This window comes from Pongo abelii, chromosome 17, assembly GCF_028885655.2.
Source record: "Pongo abelii isolate AG06213 chromosome 17, NHGRI_mPonAbe1-v2.0_pri, whole genome shotgun sequence".
NCBI classification, from domain to species: Eukaryota; Metazoa; Chordata; class Mammalia; order Primates; family Hominidae; genus Pongo; species Pongo abelii.
Window position 1 is genome coordinate 32226825 of NC_072002.2, and position 23440 is coordinate 32250264.

At 50.0% G+C, this 23440-nt stretch overlaps 2 protein-coding genes across 5 annotated transcripts in view; one reads left to right on the top strand and one right to left on the bottom strand.

Annotated features, from left to right (window-relative positions):
- Window positions 1-8935, top strand: part of LPIN2 (lipin 2) — a 99136-nt gene extending 90201 nt beyond the window's left edge. For 2 of the 3 annotated variants that reach the window (XM_009252272.4, XM_054537700.2), the window contains exons 17-20: window positions 839-991; window positions 1387-1501; window positions 2153-2256; window positions 2595-6019. In XM_009252272.4, the coding sequence (XP_009250547.1) occupies window positions 839-991; window positions 1387-1501; window positions 2153-2256; window positions 2595-2739 (517 nt within the window). In that variant the 3' untranslated portion in view covers window positions 2740-6019. Of the gene's footprint in view, window positions 1-838; window positions 992-1386; window positions 1502-2152; window positions 2257-2594; window positions 6020-8291 lie in introns of those variants that run through there. The other variant, XM_054537701.2, reaches the window with a different exon arrangement.
- The window catches only part of EMILIN2 (elastin microfibril interfacer 2), a 67326-nt gene continuing 52811 nt past the window's right edge, over window positions 8926-23440 (bottom strand). Inside the window, exons 5-8 of one of the 2 annotated variants that reach the window (XM_024235891.3) lie at window positions 15869-16267; window positions 14005-14037; window positions 13177-13305; window positions 8926-9944 (exon numbers count right to left, since the gene is read on the bottom strand). In XM_024235891.3, coding sequence (XP_024091659.3) covers window positions 9607-9944; window positions 13177-13305; window positions 14005-14037; window positions 15869-16267 — 899 coding nt within the window. In that variant the 3' untranslated portion in view covers window positions 8926-9606. Of the gene's footprint in view, window positions 9945-13176; window positions 13306-14004; window positions 14038-15868; window positions 16271-23440 lie in introns of both variants that reach the window. The other variant, XM_054537699.2, reaches the window with a different exon arrangement.

Here is a 23440-nt window from a genome sequence, read left to right on the forward strand (position 1 = left end):
CTTTGTGGGTTCCTAATACATATATTACATTGATCTGAAGAATCTCAGTGTCTTCAGCATTAGTTGAGAATGCCATAATATGAAAATTACAAATATGTCAGTTACCTGGGTATAATTTTGCTTCTTGTCTGATGGAGTGGTTTGCATCTTGCACATTGCCTTTATAAATAAGATCCCCTATATCTTTTCTTTACAGTGGGTAATTTAAAGATAGTCCAAGATTTTTTCTATCCTCTAATCTGGCTTTCATGGACTAGATGCTGAACATTTTATATCAGTACTTACAAATTTAACATAATCCTTAGTTGCCTGTACCTCCATTTTTTTCCCACGTTTTCCATGGAAAGGGGAAACCTCTATAATCCTAAGAAGTTTCCTGCTAAATTTGAGAATTTGGTTTTCACAGTAAATGAGAGGAACTTTATGTGGATCTTTTAAAAGAAAAGTGTGGGTTGGGCGTGGTGGCTCACACCTGTAATCCCAGCACTTTGGGAGGCTGAGGTGGGCAGATCACCTGAGGTTGGGAGCTCAAGACCAACCTAGCCAACATGGTGAAACCCTGTCTCTACTAAAAAATATAAAAATTAGCCAGGCATGGTGTCGCATGCCTCTGTAATCCCAGCTACTTGGGAGGCTAAGGCAGGAGAATTGCTTGAATCCAGGAGGTGGAGGTTGCAGTGAGCTGAGATGACGCCACAGCACTCCAGCCTGAGTAACAGAGTGAGACTCAAAAAAAAAAAAAAACCACAAAAAAAACAAAGAAAAGTATGGGGTTTTTTTTTTTTTCTTTTTTCTCTTAGCCAGAACATGTGGGCTAACAGGGTGTGTTTTCTTTCAGGAACGGCTACAAGTTTCTGTACTGCTCGGCCCGTGCCATTGGCATGGCTGACATGACCCGTGGCTACCTGCACTGGGTTAATGACAAGGGCACAATCTTGCCCCGGGGCCCCCTGATGCTGTCCCCCAGCAGCTTGTTCTCCGCCTTCCACAGGTACCTCTCCAGCAGGCAGCCCGCTGCCCCAGCATGTGGGCGGGGCTGGGCCCAAGGTCGGGGGATGTGTGGGAAGAGACATCAGATGTTGGAGCCGCCACGCCTCTCCCGGTTCTTTGGTCCCTGGTGGTGTCCTACCACATACTGCTCACTTGCCATGTGGCGGGCTTGGTGAAGAAAGGCAGGTTCTAGGAACTGTCAAGTTTTCTCCTTCCCTAAACTTCATCACTCAGATTTTCTTAGTTATTAGACTGGCAAAGAAGGAGAAGGAAGGATTCCAGTTACAAAGGATTGAAGAAATTGGGTGGTTGTGAGCACTAAAATTTTTTTAGGACCACTCACTGGGGAAAACGACCATTTTGAGATTGGTGATTGTATTTGTATTTTTTTCTTAGAGAAGTGATAGAAAAGAAACCAGAGAAGTTCAAAATTGAGTGTCTAAATGATATCAAGAATCTGTTTGCCCCGTCCAAGCAGCCCTTCTATGCTGCCTTTGGAAACCGTCCAAATGTGAGTATCTCTTGGGCTCTGGGTTCTGATGTGGGTGAAATTCAGAGGGATGTACTTCGTGGGGTGTAGCCACGTCCCAATTCTCAAAGCAGTTTTGTAAGCAAAATGAGACATCTGTTCTGCTTGTTCGGTTTTCACTTGATCTGTTCCAAATATCTATAGCAACTGGGAAGGTCCTGTAGGTGCAGATCTGCCCCAGAATTTATACGAAGGACACTTTTCCATCGTTTCTGTGGCTGCCATTCCATTTCCTCAGGCAGCTCCGGCTCCTCTTCTAAGCAGTTCTAAGCTACGTCCTTGGATCACCCCAGAGCCAGGATCAGTGCTGGCCCTTCGCTAGCACTTTCCAACCTGCCTCCCTTCTGCAGGGCCATCGGGCCTCAGGTGTGCAGAAGATGTGGCCTCTCTGGCCTCTTCTGCGCCAGGGCCCCTGGCTTCCCCTTGGTGGCTGCCCAAGTTTTGTGACTCTCCAAGCACCACTCTGTAGTTTAGGTTTGTCTAAAGCTCAGTTTCGGTGGCAACTGCACTGTGCTGCCTCCGCATGTTTTCTGTCGAGTCTGTCTGTGCAGTGCTTCTGGCTCACAAGGAGCCTGAGAAGTATCTCCTGAATTCTCCTCCCTGGAATCACCCGCTTGCTGTTTTCTTCTGCAGGATGTCTATGCCTACACACAAGTTGGAGTTCCAGACTGTAGAATATTCACCGTGAACCCCAAGGGTGAATTAATACAAGAAAGAACCAAAGGAAACAAGTCATCGTAAGTACATTCTCAGCTCTCAGCCCAGCACCCTGCAGCCAGGGGTACAGTTGGGGACAGACAGACCCTGTCCTTTTCCCCCGATCCTTGAGATCAGGCCCCGATAAAGGATCAGCTGCATCTCCTCTGTGGGTATCTCTCTTTCACAATATCTGTTTGAGGGGTCTCTGGTTATCCTAGACTTGTAAGAGGGAGTTTGAGCCCTGTGATGGGACTGAGGCCTGCCTCTGAACCTGCCCACTTGAGCAATCTGAGTGACAACTTCACAGCCCCCCATCTTGTGCCTTTGACCGATCTTGAAGTAATAGCCTGTGCCTCTTCTCCAACCTTTCTCTTAGGTATCACAGGCTGAGTGAGCTTGTGGAGCATGTGTTCCCCCTTCTCAGTAAGGAGCAGAATTCCGCTTTTCCCTGCCCGGAGTTCAGCTCCTTCTGCTACTGGCGAGACCCGATCCCTGAAGTGGACCTGGATGACCTGTCTTGAGGCAGCACCTCAGTGGGTGGGCAGGGCTTGGTCCCCCTCCCCACAGCAAGGGAAGGCAGCTGGCTCTTCTGCTGAGCTCAGACACCAGCCTTCCCCAGCGGGGACGGGTGCTCCTTGAGCTGGTCCCGCCATCCTCCTTTGCCTTCCCAGGCCGGCTGCTCAGGCTCAGCAGGTCTGCAGCTCAGCTCCTGAAAGGAGAAGGGAGGAACTGGGCCTGGGGCTGGAGGCCTGGGATCCCTCCTTCGTGGGTCGCACACGTTTCCTGCTGTGAGCTGGGGGCTCCTTCCATTGCATCATTTTGAAGGAAGAAAAAAGCAGCTAAAAAAGAGTGGACCAAAACACTGCACACAGTGAAGTGTTCCAGTTTCCACTGGGCAGTTGAGGTGGCTTCTGTAACCAGGGCTGTCTTCAGATGTCAGGGTCCCTGAACTGCTGCGGGCCCAGTCAGTGATGCTGGCTGAAGCTGCCTGTGCACGTTTCTTCTCTGGGTGCCTCATTTCCTGCTACACTGAAGGGGTCAGCTGCTCCAGTGGGCCAAGTTGGGCAGGATCCCCGCCCCTGCAGGGCCCATGCACCAGAGCCACTGAGCCCAGTCCCACAAACCTGGCCCTCTTTGGGGAAATATCCCCACAGAGCATCCTCCTCTCATCTGTGACAACTCCATGAGCCCTTAATTTCTTAGACCTCACCAGAAGAACAGGTCTCACAAGTATATATTTGATGTCTGTAATAAACGTGGGAAGGTGGGTCTTAAAACAGACCAAACCCCGCCCTGCCCCCAACAACTCTGCTTTTAGGGAGGCCTCAGAAATGCAGACAGGCGGTTGAGTGGGGTCCTGGGAAGAGCGCTGGATCCCTCTGTTTGCTGCCTGGTGTGGGCCTTTGGAAAGTGTCTTGCCTTGGGACAGGATTTCTAAAATTCTGTGATTCAGATTTGTCAGGGAAGCACAGTGAAGCTTGCTTAAAGGCACTGGCCAACAGTGTGTGACTTTGGCTTTTGGAATCACCCCCTGTAATCGGGCCCGTGAAAGCAGTGTCAAAGAGGGGTCTTGGAGCTCCTATGGAGCAGACTGCCACCCGAGCAGTGTCCCCAACCTAGCCCTGTGAGACCCCATGGGGACACGGATGCCTACGAATTTTCACTAAAATATACATGGTAGCTCCATTTACTGATGCGGCGGTAATGAGCACACATCATGTCTGAAGAGACGGCACCAGGGAAAGGTGTGCCATAAGCTGCTCCAGAGCTTTTGATATGCTGAGTGTTGACAGAGCTGCACTGTTAACATTGAGAGAACTGTCAGGAGCCCAGAACCAACCCCAGGTCTTGGTCTCCATTGGCGAGAACACAGGACATGGTGGTTCCTGAGCAGAGAGGGATCTGCAGATATAGGCTTGGTGCTCGGGGTGGTCTCATGGCCAACTCTTCATGCCCCTGCCGTTGTAGTGGAACCTCTACATGTTTTAGTTTGCTTCACCTAAAATAATGCTGATCTAGAGATAGAGAAATAGGGGTGGTTATTTTTCCAGATTGGAGAGTTGGAAGTCCCTGACTGATTTCAGCCATTTTTCCTAGTGCTTGTCGGATGCAGAGACAATGTTGAAATCTCCTAAACACAGTTCTCAGTGGCAAAACCTAGGAAGGCTCATGTTCCCAGAGAAGGGACCACATGAGCCTTCTCCCGTGCAAAGCTTCCCCCAGCTTAAATAGTTTATAAGGACTAATTGTTTAATGAGTTTATTTATCTACAGTAGGTTAGGGAGCCTGGGTTCTGTTTATATGAAGTTCTACCCAGTTTGTGAATTCTAGTACAGCAGCCATGCAGCCACCTTATTTCATAGATGCCATCTGTGTGTCCTCTTGACTGCCTTCTATTTAGAGGAAGAAAGAGCTTTATGTGTTTAACTGAGCTTATAGTAGGACTTCTTTGCATATGTATGGTACTGAAAAATCTTAATATACATCGTTAATCCTTTTTAGGTTGTCCTTTAAAGAGTTTTTGACTAGTTTTTCTTGACAGCTCTTCTCTTTGGACACATGGGCCTTCTTAGAGGGTTCAGTCTAGGACCCGGCTCTCCTGGCCCTGTGTTGAGGGTAGCTGGTCCCTCTGTCCCTGTGTCTGCTAGCACTAGACTTTGTTGCTGCAGATTGATCCAGTGGGTACATAGGCTAATTAATGTGAGTCTTTTTCCTTGTTTAAAGGAGTCCCTCTTGCTGAAAGTAGATGATTACTATTGCTGTAGTGTTAGGAAAGTATTAAGTTTGTGCTGAAAATCCATTGCCATTTGGTACAAATGACATTTGTTCTTTCTGTGAAAGAGATGCCCTCGAGTGTGTTTGTACACAAACCCTTAGGATGGTGAGTTGAAGCATCACCCTCGCGCTATCTTCAGTGACGGGTGACGGCTCAGGGAGATGGCAGACAGATTGGGCTCTAAGTCATTATTCTCTCAGTTACTCCATTGGTGAAATGGCCCTTTCCCTCTTTGCAGTTCAGTATAAGTCTCGTATTTGCTTTGCTGTCTTTGTGCTGAAGCTCGTCCTGTGTGAGTTGCTGTCTGCCTCTTGTCAGGCTGTGAGGTGCTCGTGTAGACCTGGAGCATGCAGGCTGCCTCCGTTTTTGGGTACTGTGTTGTGTTTTGCTCTGTCTAAAAACATCTGCATAGTTTTCAACTGGAAAAAGAAAAAACTTAAAAATGGGATGTCCTAAAATGAAAGCTGCTCAAAGTCACAGAACAACCGAGGGACAGAGGAGATTGGATGACTGGGAAGCGCTGGCCCGAAACAGCCCCTGCAACTGTGGGGCCTGCACACAGCCCTTCCACAGGCCAACCCTTTAAAGAATAAACAAGTCGGCTCTTTCACTTTTTACAAGTTGGCAAAAACAGACTTCCAGGGAATTTCATCTTTTTATCATCCTATGATGTTTTCCCATGTTTTAGAGCTTCCAGGGTTTAATAAAACTGGTTAAAAATTGAGTCTTTCCCTGAAGTAAGTGCTCTTTCCAGGTGAAAACTCCTCTTTTGGTTTTGTTTGAAAGTAAGAAAGGGGGGGGAAACTTTGCTCTTTTAATAATTATGTTCAGCCTATGATGAAGCATTTGATTATTAGACAGCAATGTCACTAATAAGTTTTAAGTTGTCCAAAGTTAATTGTAAACATCAGTACAGTACTCTTAGTTACAGTAAAGCAATTGTCGCAAGACGAATGGCTAATATTTTGATGCAGTGTTTGATGTTCAAAACAAAATGTTACAACAATAAACGAACATAAACTGAATGCATTTGGCTCTTTTTTTCAGGGGACATTGAAACCATCTTTCTAGATTCTTGCCAGAAATTGGTAATTTCCATAAATTAGCATCTTGATCTTTGCTGACACTTAAATTTGTCTACAGCAGGAGCTCCTTTTTGTTGCTTATTCTTAAAACCTGGCTCCAGAAGTGCAGCTACACCCCCAGGAACTAACCTCTTGCTTTGTACCTTCTGCCAGGAAATGACCCATCCATATGTGACTTCTGCTGTGGTCTTGTGGCTGTGGTCTCCAGGAGGCTGTGTTTATCTCCTCTCCCTAAGCACTTGAATTCCCTGGGAGTCCTGTCCAGAGCCCCTGAACACCCCACCTTTCCTGAAACCCTTCCTCAGGGTGGATATAATTTAGCAGTCAATCCTGATGTTTTCATCACAGAGTCAGAGTGACCTTTGATCAAAACCACATCGCATATATTACTTAAATGGTGATCTTTTGTCCTCTCAGATTGCTGGGCCCTTACCAGATGCAGCATATGCTGAACCCTGCATCCCAAAGGCCCTCCACAGGAGCGTGTGTTCAGGATGGAAACGTTTGCATTTCGTGCCTCCTTGCCATGACGTGATGGCAACCATGGGTCTTTGGGAACGCAAAAGAAGAGCTCAGGGAAATTGGTTACAAAGGAAATGGTCTTTACCCAGAGCAGCTTTAAGGGCTTCAGGGGAGCAGTGGACTTTGCATACCTGAGCTCTGAGGACGTGCCTGTGTGTGGCTGCTTTCTGTTTTGCCCTGCACCCATTGGAGTTGGCGTGTGTCCTTCCGTTTTCTTTCCCGTTTATAGGATGGCATAAGGAAAATACACATTTATGTTTAGAAAGGGGCTGTGGTGTGGATTTGTTCCAAGCTACAGGCATGAACAAAGTGACTCCAATCACAAATACTCCCTGTCAAGCTGCAAATACATAAATTGTGAGAAAGTTAGTCACCTGGGAAAGCTAGATTAACATGCCAACCAGGAAGTAATTTCAAATGCAGTTTAAGGTTTGCATTTATTGACGATACCATTTTGTTTTTAATCGTGTAAATGAGGCCATTTGTTAGTGTTACGTGGAGGTGAGGAGGGGATGTCACAGTCCTTCTCTACTTAAGAAGTGTCCTGACCTTTTCTCAGCAACAACTTGATATCAGAAGTTGTGAACTTGGCTGGGCGTGGTGGCTCACGCCTGTAATCCCAGCACTTTGGGAGGCCGAGGTGGGCGGATTGGCTGAGCTCAGGAGTTCACGACCAGCCTGGGCAACACGGTGAAACCCCGTCTCTACTAAAATACAAAAAATTAACCAGGCGTGGCGGCATGCACCTGTAGTCCCAGCTACTCGGGAGGCTGAGGTAGGAGAATTGCTTGAACCCAGGAGGCGGAGGTTGCAGTGAGCTGAGATCCCACTACTGCACTCCAGCCTGGGTGACAGAGTGGGACTGTCTTCCAAAAAAAAAAAAAAAAAAGTTGTGAACTTGTGCCTGATTCTGTCTCAGGGTTTGGTATGCCTCTGACTCACAGGCACCACTTCAGGGACTTCTTGAAGGGCTGCTTCGAACCCCACAGCCTTAAGCTCAGCTGACCTTGTTATTCTACTACCTGTACAAAAAGACAGCCTTTCCCTTTCTAAAGATGTCTCCTAAGTGGGCCAGGATCCACCTGTCATCCAGCTTTATCTCAAAGTAGAGGCAGGCTCCAGCCATAATGAGGCATATTCTGTTTTGCCTGTCTTGAATACACAGAGCTGAGATTCACCATTGTTGGTGAGTAGAGATGCACTGAGAGGAGGACTGGGTTTTACCCGATGTTCCAGACCCATCTACGGAGTAGGGAAAGCAGCAGGTAGTCATCACCCACCTTTTACCTGGGCCCTGCCCCTGCAGCTCTTGAGCACATCCCCTTGGGCGCCGAGTGCGGTCTTTTCAAAAGGAGCGTGAGAGGAGAGGGCGATGGCGCGTGCCGGCTGGGTTTTCCTGAAAACACTGCTGCACTGGGGCGCTTTCCATGAGTCATTCCTAGGACAGCCAAGGATACTCTGACAGCTCTCTTTAGCCAGTTCCCCAGCTGTAGTAATGGGGTGAGATGCCATTCTCCCTCCCGCTCCTGGACAAAGAGGTCCAAATTTTAAATAGTAAAACGGCAAACCTTTAGTTCTTGCTGATGTCTTCTTAGCTGTGGCGGGGGGAGTAAATAGGAACTCTGAAGTGTCCAGTGGCCACCCTGTAAATTCATTTGCAAACAATTCTTAAAGCTTTTTTTTTTTACAGCATAAGAGCATCTTCTGGGCCAAGGAAACTGCAGCTCTTGTTTCTACCATCCAAACCTTTCCCCAGTGGGACTTGATTAACCGGTAGGTTTTACCAACCTGATCCACAGAGACTACCTTGAACTAAGGGTGCTGAGAGGTCTCTGTGGCCACTGGTGACAGATGATTAATACTCCTGGGCCTCCCCTCAGTGGAGGTGTCTCGCTGTGTGAAGATGCCGTGTTCTCAGATGGGCTCAGCTGTCAGCGTGTGGCCAGCGTTAGGTTGAGCCTCCTGCTGCTTAGAAACCCGAGAGCTCAGTGAGCTGTGTCTGCTGGAGATTGGTGCAGTGAAGCAGCAGGGATCAAGTTAGCCGGGGCAGCTGCTGTGGGATCTGAGTGCAGCATCCCCAGAGGAGCCGCTCCAGCTGCAGATGACATGGGGCCTTGACCTCCGTGCACATCTGGTCCGTCTTCACAAGCCAGAAACGAAACCCAAGTGTATAGCTTGGATGCGGAGGAATAACAGTTTTATAGCTGAGATTAATTTTACTCAAGATTACTTTCTGTAGCCCTTTTTGAAACAAAAAATTTCTTAAGTTTGCTTTTTAGCAGCAACTCCTGATCTGTAAGCGACCACACTTAAATTAACAAAAGTAACTGGAAATGGCTTTACATCTTTATTGACATTCCCTGTCTTTGCACTTAAATTGTACATGCCATTTAAGGAGCCCAACAAGCTTTGGGAACAGTCTCTAACGCATCCCCGTTCGCAGCTGGGCCAAGGCCCGCCTGAGCAGGATAAGTCCCAGGCGGCAATGGTGAACCAAGCGTGGAACAGCCCAAACTAAAGTCGGGGTCTCTGTGCAGCGGCACGGGCCACTTCGGCACTTCAGTGTTTAAACTTCTGCATGCAGTGTAAAGACAGACAGCTGGCCACAGTGCTGCCCTGCAGTAAAGACCAGCCACAGTGACGGGCTGTCCCCTGCCTCCCTCCTCCCAGCCCACAGTCAGACGGAGCCTCTGTGGCACAAGCTCAGGCCCAGTCCAGGGCCCTGAGAGTGTAGATACAGGTGGAGGCCTTTCCGAGTCTTCCAGTTGTCCAGTTAGAGTGGCAGAAAAGTCAGTGGCCACATTCACCGTGTGCCTCACTCTTTGCAGCCTGGCTGGATGCAGTAAGGCATGGTGGCCTCAACAGCGAGGGAAGGCCTTTATGTTGGGGACAGGTGGTGGGCATATGTGGAAACTAGCCCCGTGCTTCCATTACATACAAAACCGAATATATTAAAGCTTTAGGGTTTTTACAACTATCTTTCCCCTGACATCTCCCCAGCCACCTTAGAGGTGGGAAAGGAAAGGATATAAGAAAACCCCACTAAATGTGGAGTACATTTCGTCAAAGTCTGTGTGAGCCAGCTTGCCCCCAGTCACCACGATGTTGACTGCATCTCCCGCCTTCAGGTGCACGATGAGGTGGAATGCCCCTGGGCCCCCGCAGGTGTGCAAAGCCCCTGGAGGGCGGTGGTATTCCAGGAACTCTCTCCTGTACCCAGCGGTATGCAGCTGGGCCACGCTGGCGTTGGAGACTGACAGCACTGCTTCCACGTAGGCGTCTCTCTCGGGGGTGAGGGTCGCCGTGATCAGGTAACGCCCATCATAAGGAGCCGTGAAGACCCCTGCGGGGAGAAAGGCAAACCCTGTGCTTACCTGCTGTCATCACAGCCCTTGCCATGGCAGTAAGTGGCCCCCCAGTGATTAACCTGGGCCTGGGAGACCAGCCATCTCTTGTCTTCCCATGGCAGCTGGCTGCCTGCCTCAGCTTCTTTTTATGCTCATCCCCTACAGCCTACCAGTGATACAGAGGCCACCTTAGCCCATACCACTTTTTACCATGGGCCTAAGAATGCCTCTTGGAGGCATTCCTTATTGGAAGCACCTGAAGGCTAAAGTGAGCCTCAAAGCTTGGCTGCTGGGCAGAATACCCGTGAGGCAGGGCCAATAAAAACGAAGCTTGCCCAACCCAGGGAGAGGCAGACATGGCACCGTGTAACCCCAGGGGCCATGCCAGGCTCCTCCTGTAAGAGGCCCATTCTCCCCATGCTGGGCAATGGCCAGAAGTGAGCACTGATACTCAGCCCATGACCCACACGTTCTGGGCCCAGGGTGGGAAAGGAAGTGATGGCCAAAGGTGAGGAAGGTGGAAAGATACGTACATGTCACAATTCGCTAAGCAGAAGCAGCTGTAGGTGGCCCCACAGCTAGGAGAGTCAGTGCCAACACCAAATGCTTGCAGGAATGGCCATCACTCACAGGCTCCGTAGTGGACACCAGACCTTGCCACTGACCACAAGCCAAGAGTGGACATAAAACGGAGGGCCCAGGAGCTAAAAAGGGTGGTCCTGGCCATTCGTGGTGGCTCACGCTTGTAATCCCAGCACTTTGGGAGGCCAAGGTGGGCAGATCACCTGAGGTCAGGAGTTTGAGGCCAGCCTGGCCAACACGGATAACCCCATCTCTACTAAAAATACAAAAAAAAATTAGATGGGCATGGTGGTGTGCACTGTAGTCCCAACTACTCGGGAGGCTGAGGCATGAGAATCCCTTAAACCCATGTGGCGGAGGTTGCAGTGAGCCGAGATGGCACCACTGCACTCCAGCCTGGTTGACAGAGCAAGACTCTGTCTCGGGGAAAAAAAAAAAAGTGGTTGTCAGGAGCCCGAGCCTTCAATCTGCTCTGGAAAACAGAAGAGGCCCGGCTACCCAGTCCCCTTCCCAACTTTGAACAGCAAGTAACTGAGGGCTTTCCAGAGGCTTCCTCAGGTACCTGGCCCTGAGGCCAGCACCAGCCCTGGCGTTTTGAGTGTGGCCTTCACCTTTGTTCAGAGTCGCCTGTGGTGAAGCCTCACTCAGTTCACCCAGAATTTCCTTTCTGCACCTGCTCCATGCAAGACAAGAGGTAGCTCTGGGAATGCGAGACTATAGGTCACCGTCCCTTGCCTGCAAGCACCACCTGACCTGTCCAAGCAGACGAACCATCCCCTATGGCCAAGGCAGTGCAGAGTGACCTGGGGAGCATGGCCTTGTTACGGTCAGGCAGATGGGAGCAGGGCAGGAGAGCCCCTACCCCAACTAGGAATGTCAGGCAACCATCAGATGATGGTCCTGCAGTTGCTAACTGTCTCTAAATTAATGATTGGTTGCAGCCAGCACCACAGAAAGGCAGTCACCCAATAGTCAGACAAAACCTGAAGCTGATGATCAGCTGCTTCCAGATAAGATCTCCAGAGTTGGGCGATGAAGCTCATGCATGCGCATTAAGAGGCAAAAATGATGTTTCAAATGGTGTTTAACCGGTGTGTGACCTCCTGGGAACACTTGACTGGTACAGGAAGAACACCTCACGTGGGCACGTGCACAACTCCAGGAAACACTGCGCATGCCACCCTCTTAGGCACTGGCAGGCCCCTGTGCATGCGGACGGCCCCCCAAGGGAAGAATCAGGAAAGGGACGCAACCTCCCGGAAGCATGCCAATGTATAAGACCCCAAGTCACCGGTCAGACCGCACTTGAATCTCCCAAGTCATCCACTTGGCCGTCTTCCGAGTGTACTTTCCTTCCTGCTCTAAAACTTGCCTCAGTCTCATTCTGCCTCATGCCCCTTGGTCAAATTCTTCCTTCTGAGGAGGAAAGCATTGAGGCCTGTATGGATTCCCCTTCACTGATGTACTGACCCCAAAGGCCACTGCCACTCTGAGCAGAGGCCTGGAGGCCTATGGGGCCCAGGAGGAAGCTACACAGCGGTGGAAAGTAAGTGGCGTTCCTCTCTCCCTGATCTTAGATGCCAAGCTCCAGCTTAATCAGCCCGGGGCACTGAGAATTCATTTCTCTGAGTTCTGCAGGTAACTTAGGCTTGCTAACATAACAGTTACGAGCCACTAAGGACAGATGGGATTTAGCCAGACAGGGCAAATGTGAGGCTGGGGGTGGCTAAAAACTACCAAGAAGGAAACCAAGTCCCCCTCCCTCCCAGTGGCTTATGGGTGGCAAGGCCTCCCTGAAATCCACTGCCCCACCCCCTCCAGGAGGCCCTGTTCACAGTGCATGAGCAGAACAGTGACTGCTGAGGGCAGAGAGGGGTCAGGAAAGACCCCAGGCTGTGGGGACCTCCCCACACCTGCCTGGGAGCTCTGTCCTCATGGGCCCAGGCACCCCTGGACCCTGCTTTCCTTGGAGCTGCCCTCAGTCTGGGCAGAGCAGCCCAGCCCAGGTGGACACTGATGGGACACAGGGAACTCGGAGGTAAACTCCATGTGCCATGTCCCATGATCCTTGGGACCCCCAGAAACAACCCGGGGCAGGGGGACATGCCAGGCGCTGCAGAAAGACTCAAGCTCCCAGCTGAAGGGATTCTGTTGTGGAGCATGAGGCCCTCTGGGGAGCGCAGTCCCTCTTCTGGCTCTGTTCATCATAAACTAGGAGACCCTGGGGGAGCCTCTCGCTTGTCCTGGCCCAGGTTGTCAGGATGACTGTCAGAGCCCGAGAGAGAGGGGTGCAATGGTGGCTATCAGAGGTGGCCAGGGCATGGCGGGCTATGCCAGCAGAGCCCTCGTAACTGCCGTAAAAAATGAATAGCAACCCCAGTGGTGAATGCTGAGGACTAGTGTGTTGACCTCACGACTAGAAAATGTTACACACCCATGCAGCCTGCAGCCCTCGCGCCGGGAAATGTTCTGCGTGAAAGCCCATAGAGTGAGGCAGAGGAGTGCAGGCCCACTCGGGCATCTCTTCCAGGGTGGCATCCTCCCTGAGCCCACAGGACGCTGGGAACCAGCCAGCCATGGTGGGAGGGGTCCCACCTGCGTTGGGATAGGAGGAGGACACAGTACCAGTTCCCTTCAAACACTCACCCGTGCTGGGATTGTAAACGTCCCCGTCGTTCACCAGCACTTTGTTAAAGAGGACAACTCCCCCATCGCTGGGGAAAGGCTTCTGGGTGAGCCCCGCAGAAAAAGACACCAGAGAAGGCACCGGAGCTCCTGGAGCAGAGAAAGGATGGGAATGGATTGACCCGGGTGCTTCTGTCCTCTAGGGGGAGGGCCTGGAAAACTGAGGCCTACGTACCAGGCCCATTTTATTTCACCCAAAGTGGTGAAGCAAACTCCTCATGCCCAAGAGCCAGAGGGTTCCTTGTCTGAGGATCAGCAGGCAGGACAGCTAAGAAATCTGAGAAACTGGACAGACTCTTGTTAGGAGGGTGTGTGTGAGGCTGGGCATGTAAGCATATGAGATGAGCATGTGTATGTGCGTGTGTGTATGCACACACTTGTGAGCACACATATTAGGAGGCCAGGCCAGGCAGTGGGTGCATCATCATCTAGGGAGCTGCTTCCTTACTAATGAATCAGTAAAACCTGGAGCCCCAGGAAGCTCATCAGGACCACACAAGGGCAGAGGCCCACCCAGTGATCCCCTTGGGAAACTCAGTGAGCTGGGATGATGTAGGAGGGAAGATTCCTCGTCTTGGGCCTGACTCTGACCCTCTCTGGGGAGCAAACCTTGGGGAATTTGGTCCACTGTAGTCAGCAGAGGGCTGTCCCAGTGCTGGTGGGTGGGGAAGGGCTGGGCCCAGGCTTGATTTGTGCTAACAGCCTGGAGGGAGGAGGCAGGAAATGCAGAGGAGGGGCAGAGGCTACCAAGGAGACTGCTCCTCCTGCCCCTGGTCTCAGCAGACGTACCTGGGGAAGCTACAGGAGGTGACTTCGGGTATCCTGAAAAACAAAAAGGAAATGGCATGTCAAACAAGATCCTAAGCTCCAGCTCCTTGTTCTGAGCCCCCTTTTTTCTCTTTGCTCCTCACAAGTTCAAATCGAGTCTTCACTACTATAGAAAAAGACATAGAACAAGGGCAACCACTGTCACTGCCCTCCTTCAAGCAGAGGCACATTTGTACCAGCCTGTCCCTGCTTCCTCACTAGCCCATTTATCCCTGGCGGGGAAGAGGGCACTGACGGCACGCTGGCTGCAGGAAAGAAAGAGATGGGCGCAGGAGCCTTGGAGACTTCTCTGCGACTGAGTCACACAAGCCAACCAACATTTGCCCTCTAGCAGTGTTACCTGCTCAAGAGCTCTACCTTCAACTAGACTGAATGCAGTACTTATTAAATGGAGGCATGGATGGGTGGGTGCAGAAGTGGAGGGACAAATAGATGAGTGGTTGCATGCAGGGAAGAGTGCACGGCTTGATGCGTGGATGGATGTGCACATGCATAGGTGGGTGGACAGATATGTGCACGGATACATGGGTGGGTGGGTCCCTGGGGTGCCCCAGCCTCTGCATATGAGGATGCATATGTGGGTGGATGGATGTGTCGATGGGTGGATACACGGTTAGATGTGTGGGTGGGTGGCTGGATGGAAGGGATACACGGATAGATGCATGGGTGAGTGCTGCATGCATGGAAGGGTGCGTGGATGGACAAATGAGGGAACAAATAGCCCAAGAAAGCCTAAGCATCCATGATACATGGAACTACAGAAGATAAGTGTTATCTTAGAAAATGCAGTACATCTGCCTAAGAGCTGTGATCACCGCAGCTCAGGTGTCTAAGAAGGAATAGAAAAAAGAAAGCTGGTGAGAGAAAATGTCTCCTTGTCTTCTCAGCAGTGACCCAGCCTTCCAGACAGCCATGGGCATCAGGGGCCATGGGTGCACCAGGCTATCACCGATGGGAACAACCCCAGCCCTGCCAGTGTCTGCATGTCCCTGATGGTCAGCCTGGTCTGACTCAGAGGGGACTGGTTTGCATTGTTCTATGCATGTATCTATGGCAGATGACATGACCTGCCCCATTCAGGGTCATCTGTTTATCTGTTATAGCCACAAATCTCAGTTTCCTCGTCTGTAAAATAACACTGGCTTCACAGTGCCCTTGGGAGGGCTGCAGGAGATCCAGATGCGGTTCAGTCCCTGGCACGTGGTGGGTATCCCACAAATGCTCACTTCCTTCACCTGTCTCTACTCTGACAGCACCCCCACTGTCACCACGACAGTAATGGTGTGGATATTCACAACTTACGGGGAGCACTTCCCAGTGGGGCACTGAACTGGGCTTTTCTCCATCCTCACAGTAACCCTCTGAGGTCCTGCACTCTCCTCATTTTGTGGTTGAAGGAACTGCAGCTCAGAGAGCTCAGGAAGCTGCCCCAAGTCCCAAAGCCTGTGGTAGACAGCCCTCCTGCCTAGCCACGCTGCTGTGCCACCTGCTTTGCTACTACCCAAGCTCCCAATACCCTTCTGGCTTCCAAGATCCTTCCTGCTGGGAATCAATGAGCTGCCCGTGTGGCACTGGCACTCCAACCGGCGGGGCCACAATATTTCTAAGTATAGACGACTGCACTGTCCCTGAGGTGCCCCAGCCTCCGTGTGCTGGATTAGCATGAGCGATCCCTCAGGCCTCGGCATCCTTCCAAAGCTGCATTTCTGAATTTGTCTCCCTGAAGGCTGGACCCCGAACCGCCAAGCCCCTCAGCAGACCCCGAGGCTCAGGCGGAAGTTCTGGGCGAGCCCCGCACTCCTCCCCGCGCAGCCCTAGGCCTCACCTGGTGCGCCCGCAAAGCCTTCTGCGCTGGGGACGGTCCCGCTCCCGGTCTGGCCATCCACGCCCCGCGGCAGACCCCGCCCAGACACGCCTGCGCCTGCGGGAGGCCCGGCCTGGCCCGTCTCCATGATGACCCCAGTGGAGCCTGGCAGCTGGGGCAGCGCATTCCGGCCGGGCCAGGCGGGCGGGGGCGGCCTCTCCTCGGGGGGCCGCGGCAGCAGGGGCCGCTGGGGCAGGACAGGCCAATGAGGCAGGACGGGCCGATGGCCCGCGGACGGCCGTCGCCCAGGGTCGTCTGGGGTTGCGGGGCCGCTGGGCCTCGGCGGGGTGGGCTCGGGCTGCGGCGGCTCTTTGGGGGCCTCTGCGGGCGGCGGGGGCGAGGGCGCCTCCGAGGGCTCCTCTGCTGGGCGTCGGGGAAAAAGAAACACACAGGATTAGGAAAGCTCAGCCCTGACTGCCCCGTCAGGGTCCCCTGCATGAGTCCCGGCGAGTGGGGTCCCCGTGAGGACTCTGCGGCCACCCCTGCGACGTCACGCTAGCAGGACACACGGGCGTCCGCCTGCATCTTCCGAGGACGCCGTGGGCCACCCGGAAGCCGCCAGGGACCCCTGCCCAGGGCTGGGGGGTTTCCAGCCTCTCCTGCGTTGACAGCTGCACTTTCCAAACCGGCCTCATTCTTGGCTCGCGTCCAACAATTCCCGATTTCACAGCACGCGGACACCATGGGTGCATCGCAAATGACTGAAAGGGACCTGAGGCCACCGACCCCCTCACAGACTCTGAACCACGCTCCTCCCAGGGCCCCACGGCCTCTCCCGCGGGCTGCCGAGGGACCCTGCCGGGAGGCCCCAAGGCTGCGCTGAGGCCGTGCGGAGGGCTCAGGCTCCACGGGGGCCACAGCCAAAGCGCTCACGTCGCCAGCCGAAGGGACTTCCGACGGAGGAACCTCCTGATTTACATTTCCCGGCCCTCTTGGGAAGCAGCCGGAAGCTGCCGCCCTTTCCTCCTTTGAATTCGTTCCTGGAACTAGCCCTCCAGGAAGCCCCTCCCGACCGTCCACAGGACGCCTAAAAATACCCGGGTCTGGCTGAGGAATCACTCGCAAAGAAACGCCATCCCCCCCGCCCCCATCAGTCTGGTGCCCACAATGCCCAGAGTTCCAAAGCGCAACAAATTTGATTTTTGTTTAGGACCCAACAAAAATCAGTGGCTGCCTCTTGACCTGCTGTCTAGTTTTGTTTTAAAACTCACTAAGCGGGCTGGGCACGGTGGCTCACGCCTGTAATCTCAGCACTTTGGGAGGCCAAGGCGGGCAGATCAGTTGAGCCCCCAAATTCGAGACCAGCCTGACCAAGATGGCAAAACCTCATCTCTTCCAAATATACAAAAAATAAAAAAAATAAAAAAAATTAGCCTGGTGTAGTGGAGCACACCTGTCATCCCAGCTACTCGGGAGGCTGAGGCAGGAAAATCACTTGAACCCAGGAGGTCGAGGTTGCAGTGCGCCAAGATCGCCCGCTGCACTCCAGCCTCACTAAGCTGGGGAGAAGGGCAGTGGAGGTGGTTGATGGGTTCAAAAATATAGTTAGACAGAGTTAAGAAGATCTAGTATTTGATAGCACAACAGGGTGACTGCAGTCAGCAATTATCTTTTGCACATTTTTAAATAAAAGAGTAGAATTGGAATGTTTGTAAAGAAATGACAAATGCTTTGGGTAATAAATACCCTATTACCCTGATTATTATACACTGCATGCCTGTATCAAAATACCTCATGTACCCCATACATATATACATCTACTCTGTACACATAAAAACTAAAAATTAAAAAAAACAACTAACATAAATATGGCAGATCAAATACATGCCCCCCCACCCACCCACAGAGGCAGGTTGCCAGAACACCCTGAGAGAGGCAGTTTCTCCAACAGCCTTTCCTAACCAATGTTCCATGAGAGAAGCCCAAGAGAAAACAATTTGAGTGATTACTTTCTCAGTTTTCCCTGAGGATGATAGAGCTAATTCCATTCTAGATACAGAGAAGTTAGTTCACTCCATACAATAGGATGGCATCAGGATTTACATCTCTTTAGAACCCTGGTTGAGAAAGGCTGGGTTAGACAGAGAAACTGAGGCAGAGGGATTGAAAAACATGCAGATACCAGCTACAGTGGAAGATAGGAGTAAGATACCAGTCTAAAAACACTAAGTGAAAGTCTGCTCCCTGAATAAGGAGGCTCACAGTCCCCATCCTCTGCTAAGCTCCCAGCCACTTGCTTATACCTCTAGCTGGAGATAGGAGGATTCTTCAAATTGACCCAATAATGATGCCCACAGTCGTGAAACTCTATCTAGTGTCTCCCCATTAAATGTGAACCAAAGTCAAAATCACCTGACATATGAGGAAAGCCGCCTGTATGAACGACAGGGACCAAAGCAAGCCACACCAACTAATGAAAAGGAACTCTAAAGAGACAGACACAGTGCAAGAAAATAAACACATACTACCCTCAGAGAAGTAGAAGACACTGCATCCAAGATGCCAGAATTGATTGCTATACAAAAGGGATAGTCAGAGAATAAGAGTGAGCCTTTGCTGATTAAAAAGGCACTTGCCAAAATCAGAGATTTCAATGAAAGGGTTGTTAGACAAAAATCAAGGAAATCTTTCAGAAGATAGAAGATGATGACAAAATGATGATCAATAGGAAGGAAATCATAAGAAAATTAAAGGGTCAACCTAGGAAGTCCTTCCAGAAAAAAGGAGATCAGAAAAACTGGTATGTAGGGGTAATGGGATGGTAAGGAGAGAATTATCAAATAAACACACAACTTCCCAGAACTGAAGAAAATGAAAGATCCCAGCACAATTATTGAATAAAAGGAATAAACCAAACCACATTCAGAACACTGAAGATAAAAAGGAGATATTACAAACTTTCAAGGGGAAAAAATATAAAAAGTGACTGCAAATCAGGAAGGCATCACCAGGCTTCTCAACAGTATTGGAAACTAGAAGAGAAGGGAACAATGTTGTCAAATAATGATAGAATATAATAGTTCAACCTTGAATTCTATACCCAGCAAAAATACCCATCAATTACAAGAGCAGAATAAAGATATTTCTAGACAGGCAATATTTAAAATTTTTTAAAATGCTATCTCTCAAGCACCCTTTCTTAAAAAGGTATTGGGAAATGTGCACTACTGAAACAAGGGAGTAAACCATGAAAAAGCAACAGAGAGTAAAGAAAGGGGAGAGAGGCTAAAGACATTTCTAGGATAGTAGTGAAGGCAGGCTCAGATTGAAAGCCTTATTGCGAAAGCCTAGAGAATAACCAGTCCAGTTTAGATCAGAAAGAGCAAGAATTCCAGGAGGGAGGTCAATTTTTTAAAAAATGGAACTGACAAATGATCTGATACTTTTTATGATGTAGAAAATTGTATTAAGAGGCTGTTGAAGGGTAGGAAGACTCCAAAATAGATACATAGGATATAAGCAACACTACTACCAATTAAGAGAAAAGTAAAAAGGAAAGCAACACAACCTTAGAGAGCTATTGAGCTCAGCATAGCATAGATGTTGCATATTGACTGTAGGATAACTCTATTGGGAATTGGGAGGAAGGGGAGTCAATATAAAATGTCTAAAGCTGATAAATCAATTTAGAAATACGGAGGTAAGTACCAAAGAAAAGAAACAGCTGGAAGAGTTACATGTGGCTGCCTCTGGGGCGTGGGAAGGATGGAGAAGGGGGCAGGGGAGCTGGTTTTCATTATGAGCTTCTCAGTGTTATTTTACTTATTTTTATAAAATATAATTGTAGAAGACACTGAGGGCCTGTTTCTGCCCTTTCCCCTCTAATCCAAGCACACTTGAGTTGACTCCTCATCTTTCTTTTCTTTCTTCCTCCTCTCTGGACACCATCTCCCTGGCTCAGAAGCTGGCCTGCCTCCCAGGGCACACGCCTCTGCCTGAGCCCCAGCCCCACCCTCCCTGCTCTTCTTGGATCGGCTCCATCTGACATCACTCCTCTCTCTTCTCAACCTCTCTTTCCTTCCTCCCCACTAGTTTCTTCCTTTTATTTAGCCCAAGCGTATGTCTCTCCATCGAAAACTCAGGGGAAAACAGAATTTTCCTCTGTCTTTCAACCCTCGATAAGTTACAGTCAGCAAAGCACTTAAAATGGCAAAGCACAGGCCCCCCAAACTGGCCCTTATTTTCTCCCCTGTCCCCACCAACCCGTCAAATCACCCTTTTCCTCTGAAATCCGCCCTTGTTCTCCCTCATCCAGGCACATGAAGTCCTATTTCACTCTTCCTTCTCCTTTGGTCTCCCCCTCCTGCTCTTTCACACACAAATTTGTTGCTAAGCCCAGCTGATTCTATTTTAAAATATTGCTTGGATCCTTCATTCACACCTTTTCCAGAATGCTCTTTAGAAAGCATTCTAATCATTATTTTCTGCTCAAAAATCTTCCATTGTTCTCCACTTCTCGTAAAAATCAAACTGACTCTCTTCGGCCTGACATTCCGAGTCCCCCGCCTCCTTTGGCTGCCATCAGTATGCTCACTGGTACCCAGCTCTCATGTGACTTCCCTGGCTTCATGCCTTTGCCATGTGCACCCCTGAAATGGCCTCTTCCAGCACCCTCACTGAGAGAAACGGCACCCACTCCTGAAGTCCCAGTTCAAAACCACCTCTTCCATGAAGCCTTCTTAGATTGGCCCAGCAGGCATGAACAGTCCTGCTTCTGCACCAGGAAACAACATGGACCTCTGGGGGCTCTTTATGTAGTTCAGACCTTTCCTCTCTGGCTGACTGATGAGTACTTGAGGATCTTAATTCTGTGCCATCCCCAGGGCCTAGCACAAGGCCTGGTAACTGACATTGAACAATTTAAGTATTGGGTGAATAAAAGAAGGCTCAACCTATCTATGACAGGCGCTATGGGCCATACACCCTAATTCCTGCCAGCCATTAAATTGGGAACCCTAATTTTGCCAAAAAAATGCCATTCTGGGGTCCTAACAAGGCAGTTCTGATACATATAGGAGAGTGATCATTCTGTCTTTTACTATAATCCATTTTAATATATCCATTACTCCCTCAACACCCAGACTTGTTACACTAGTGGAAGGCAGAGGAAAAAGAATGAACTAAGATATTGCTTGAGCCAAATATCCTCAGTGGATCTCCTTGGGGAGTCCGTGCATGAGTGCTGTGGATGGCTGAAGGCTCCAAAGCAGCCCGCCACATCATAGCAGAGACAGTCATGAAAAAGCGACGTCTCACTGAGATGGGTGCCCCCAGCCCCGGCCTCTCCTAGCTCCGGCTTAGTCCACAGCATCACATGGGTTGCCGAATGCACACATTTATGACCAAGTCCTAACAAAGGCTGGATAGCACTCTGCTCATTCTGGAAAGAGACCTCTCCAGCAGCCGACTGCTTTCTGAACTGAACATGTGTTTCTAATTCAAGAACAGACCATTTGAAATGAATTCTTCATAAGAGCCAAGGTTGCTCCTCATGTGTTTTAACTCCTGAGAATGATAGAGACAGACCAGCCACACTGCACCAGGCCTGCCTGACACCCTGCACGGGTCGGGTAGGGTCACAGCCTCACCATGGGTGAACCTGACATGTAGGGATTGAAGGCCATTCCCTCTCCTCGAAAGCTCCTATTAAAAGTCAATTTCAAAACCAAACATCAATTTCAACTTTTATTAAAACAAAGACTTTCCTAAGAAAATCCCCAATAATTCATGGGCCTGATGTGCTAAAAACGAGTGTCTTCCCCCTGAACTAACACCCTCATTCATTACAGGAGTCAGGGGTTGCCTCCTGTCTCCAGGAAGCCCTGCTTTCTGCAAGAGCCCTGAGCAGCTGGGCTGCAGGAGGAGACCTGGGGAAAGGGTTGGCCCTGTTCTTGGCAACTAAGGGGTGTCTTGTCACAGAGCAGAGGCTGTTGGAGAAAGCCTGGCCTTAGCTGTTAGAGCCTGTGGTTGAGACTCGGCTATGGGAAAGCCACTGAAACCTTGTCCATGCAATGGGCTCAACCTGCAGTGCCCTCCTGTCATCCAGGCAGAAATTGATGCCCATCAGACCAAGCAATGGATGCGGGTGTGCCCTGCTAATGTCCCGCTATTTGTAAAACACTGTGCAAATGTTAAGTGTAATTCATCAGAAGTCCAGTGAAGGTGAAATCTGATCTCCCTGCCATCCAAAAGGTATACCTGCTGACCAAATGCTGAAACTGGAGAAGTATTTTAAAGATGCTGATCAAGACTTCAGACTTTTTTTTAAAAAAAAGCATCAAAGTGCTGACATACAGAATGCTAGGCGGATGGATGGAAGATGCTTTCACAGTTGACTGCTTCGCTGAGTGGCAAAGCTCTAGTTCCTGGGAAATAACCCCATACCATCACGGACTGAAGCATGAGAAATGCTGGACTCATCAGAAAATTCAGAGAAACTGTCGCTTGTGGTGCTGAATGGGCCCAGGGTGAGCTTAGATAAAGGGGCTTTTTCGAAGAAACAGTTGTTGGTCTCCCCCGCGGGACAGGAGGGCAGGCCACCAAGGTGGCTGACAAGTAGGCATGTAAAAGTATCCCTCGGGCTGAGAAGGCAAACATGCATTCCCTGGAATAGTTCTACTCCAAGTCGATGTCCATCTCAACACTGCTTTTGAGCTGGGCACTCTGGCTCATGCCTGCAATCCCAGTACATTAGGAGGCTGCAGTGGGAGAATCGCTTGAGGCCAAGAGTTCAAGACCAGCCTTTCAACATAGCCAGACTCTGTCTCGACAAAAAATTTTAAAAATTAGCTGGGCATGGTAATGTGTGCTTGTAGTTCTGGCTATTCAGAAGGCTGAGGCAGGAGGATAGCATGAGCCCAGGAGTTCAAGGCCGTAGTGAGCTATAATCACACCACTGTACTCCAGCCTGAGCAACAGAGAAAGACCCTGTCTCAAAAATAAATAAATAAATAAATAAATGAATGAATGAATGCTGTTTTTGAATTTGGTTTGAATGAAAAAAAAAACCCTCAAGCTTATAAGAGGGAGCACTGTGTTGGTTGCACTGCAGAAGGGACCATATTGACACCAAAATAATAAGAATCCAGACATAACAATGGTGAAACTCATGGGATAGGGCTAAATACGGAAAATGTATCTAAATTTCTGCAAAGTACAAACTCGTGAATGTTGAAATATAAATACAGCTTTAGTCATGTGTGCTAAAATCTGTGGCAATACATTTGAGCTGGAAAGTAATTTGCTATCACAGAACCCCAACAGAGAAGGCATTCACTCAGCTGAGCATCAGCAGCTCTTGGAATTTTTAAATTTTTTTTAGAAATTCACAAGCTGGGCCGCGCGCGGTGGCTCACGCCTGTAATCCCAGCACTTTGGGAGGCTGAGGTGGATGGATCACCTGAGGTCAGGAGTTTGAAACCAGCTTGGCCAACATGGTGAAACGCTGTCTCTACTAAAAATACAAAATTAGTGGGGCATGGTGGTGGGCGCCTGTAATCCCAGCTATTCGGGAGGCTGAGGCAGGAGAATTGC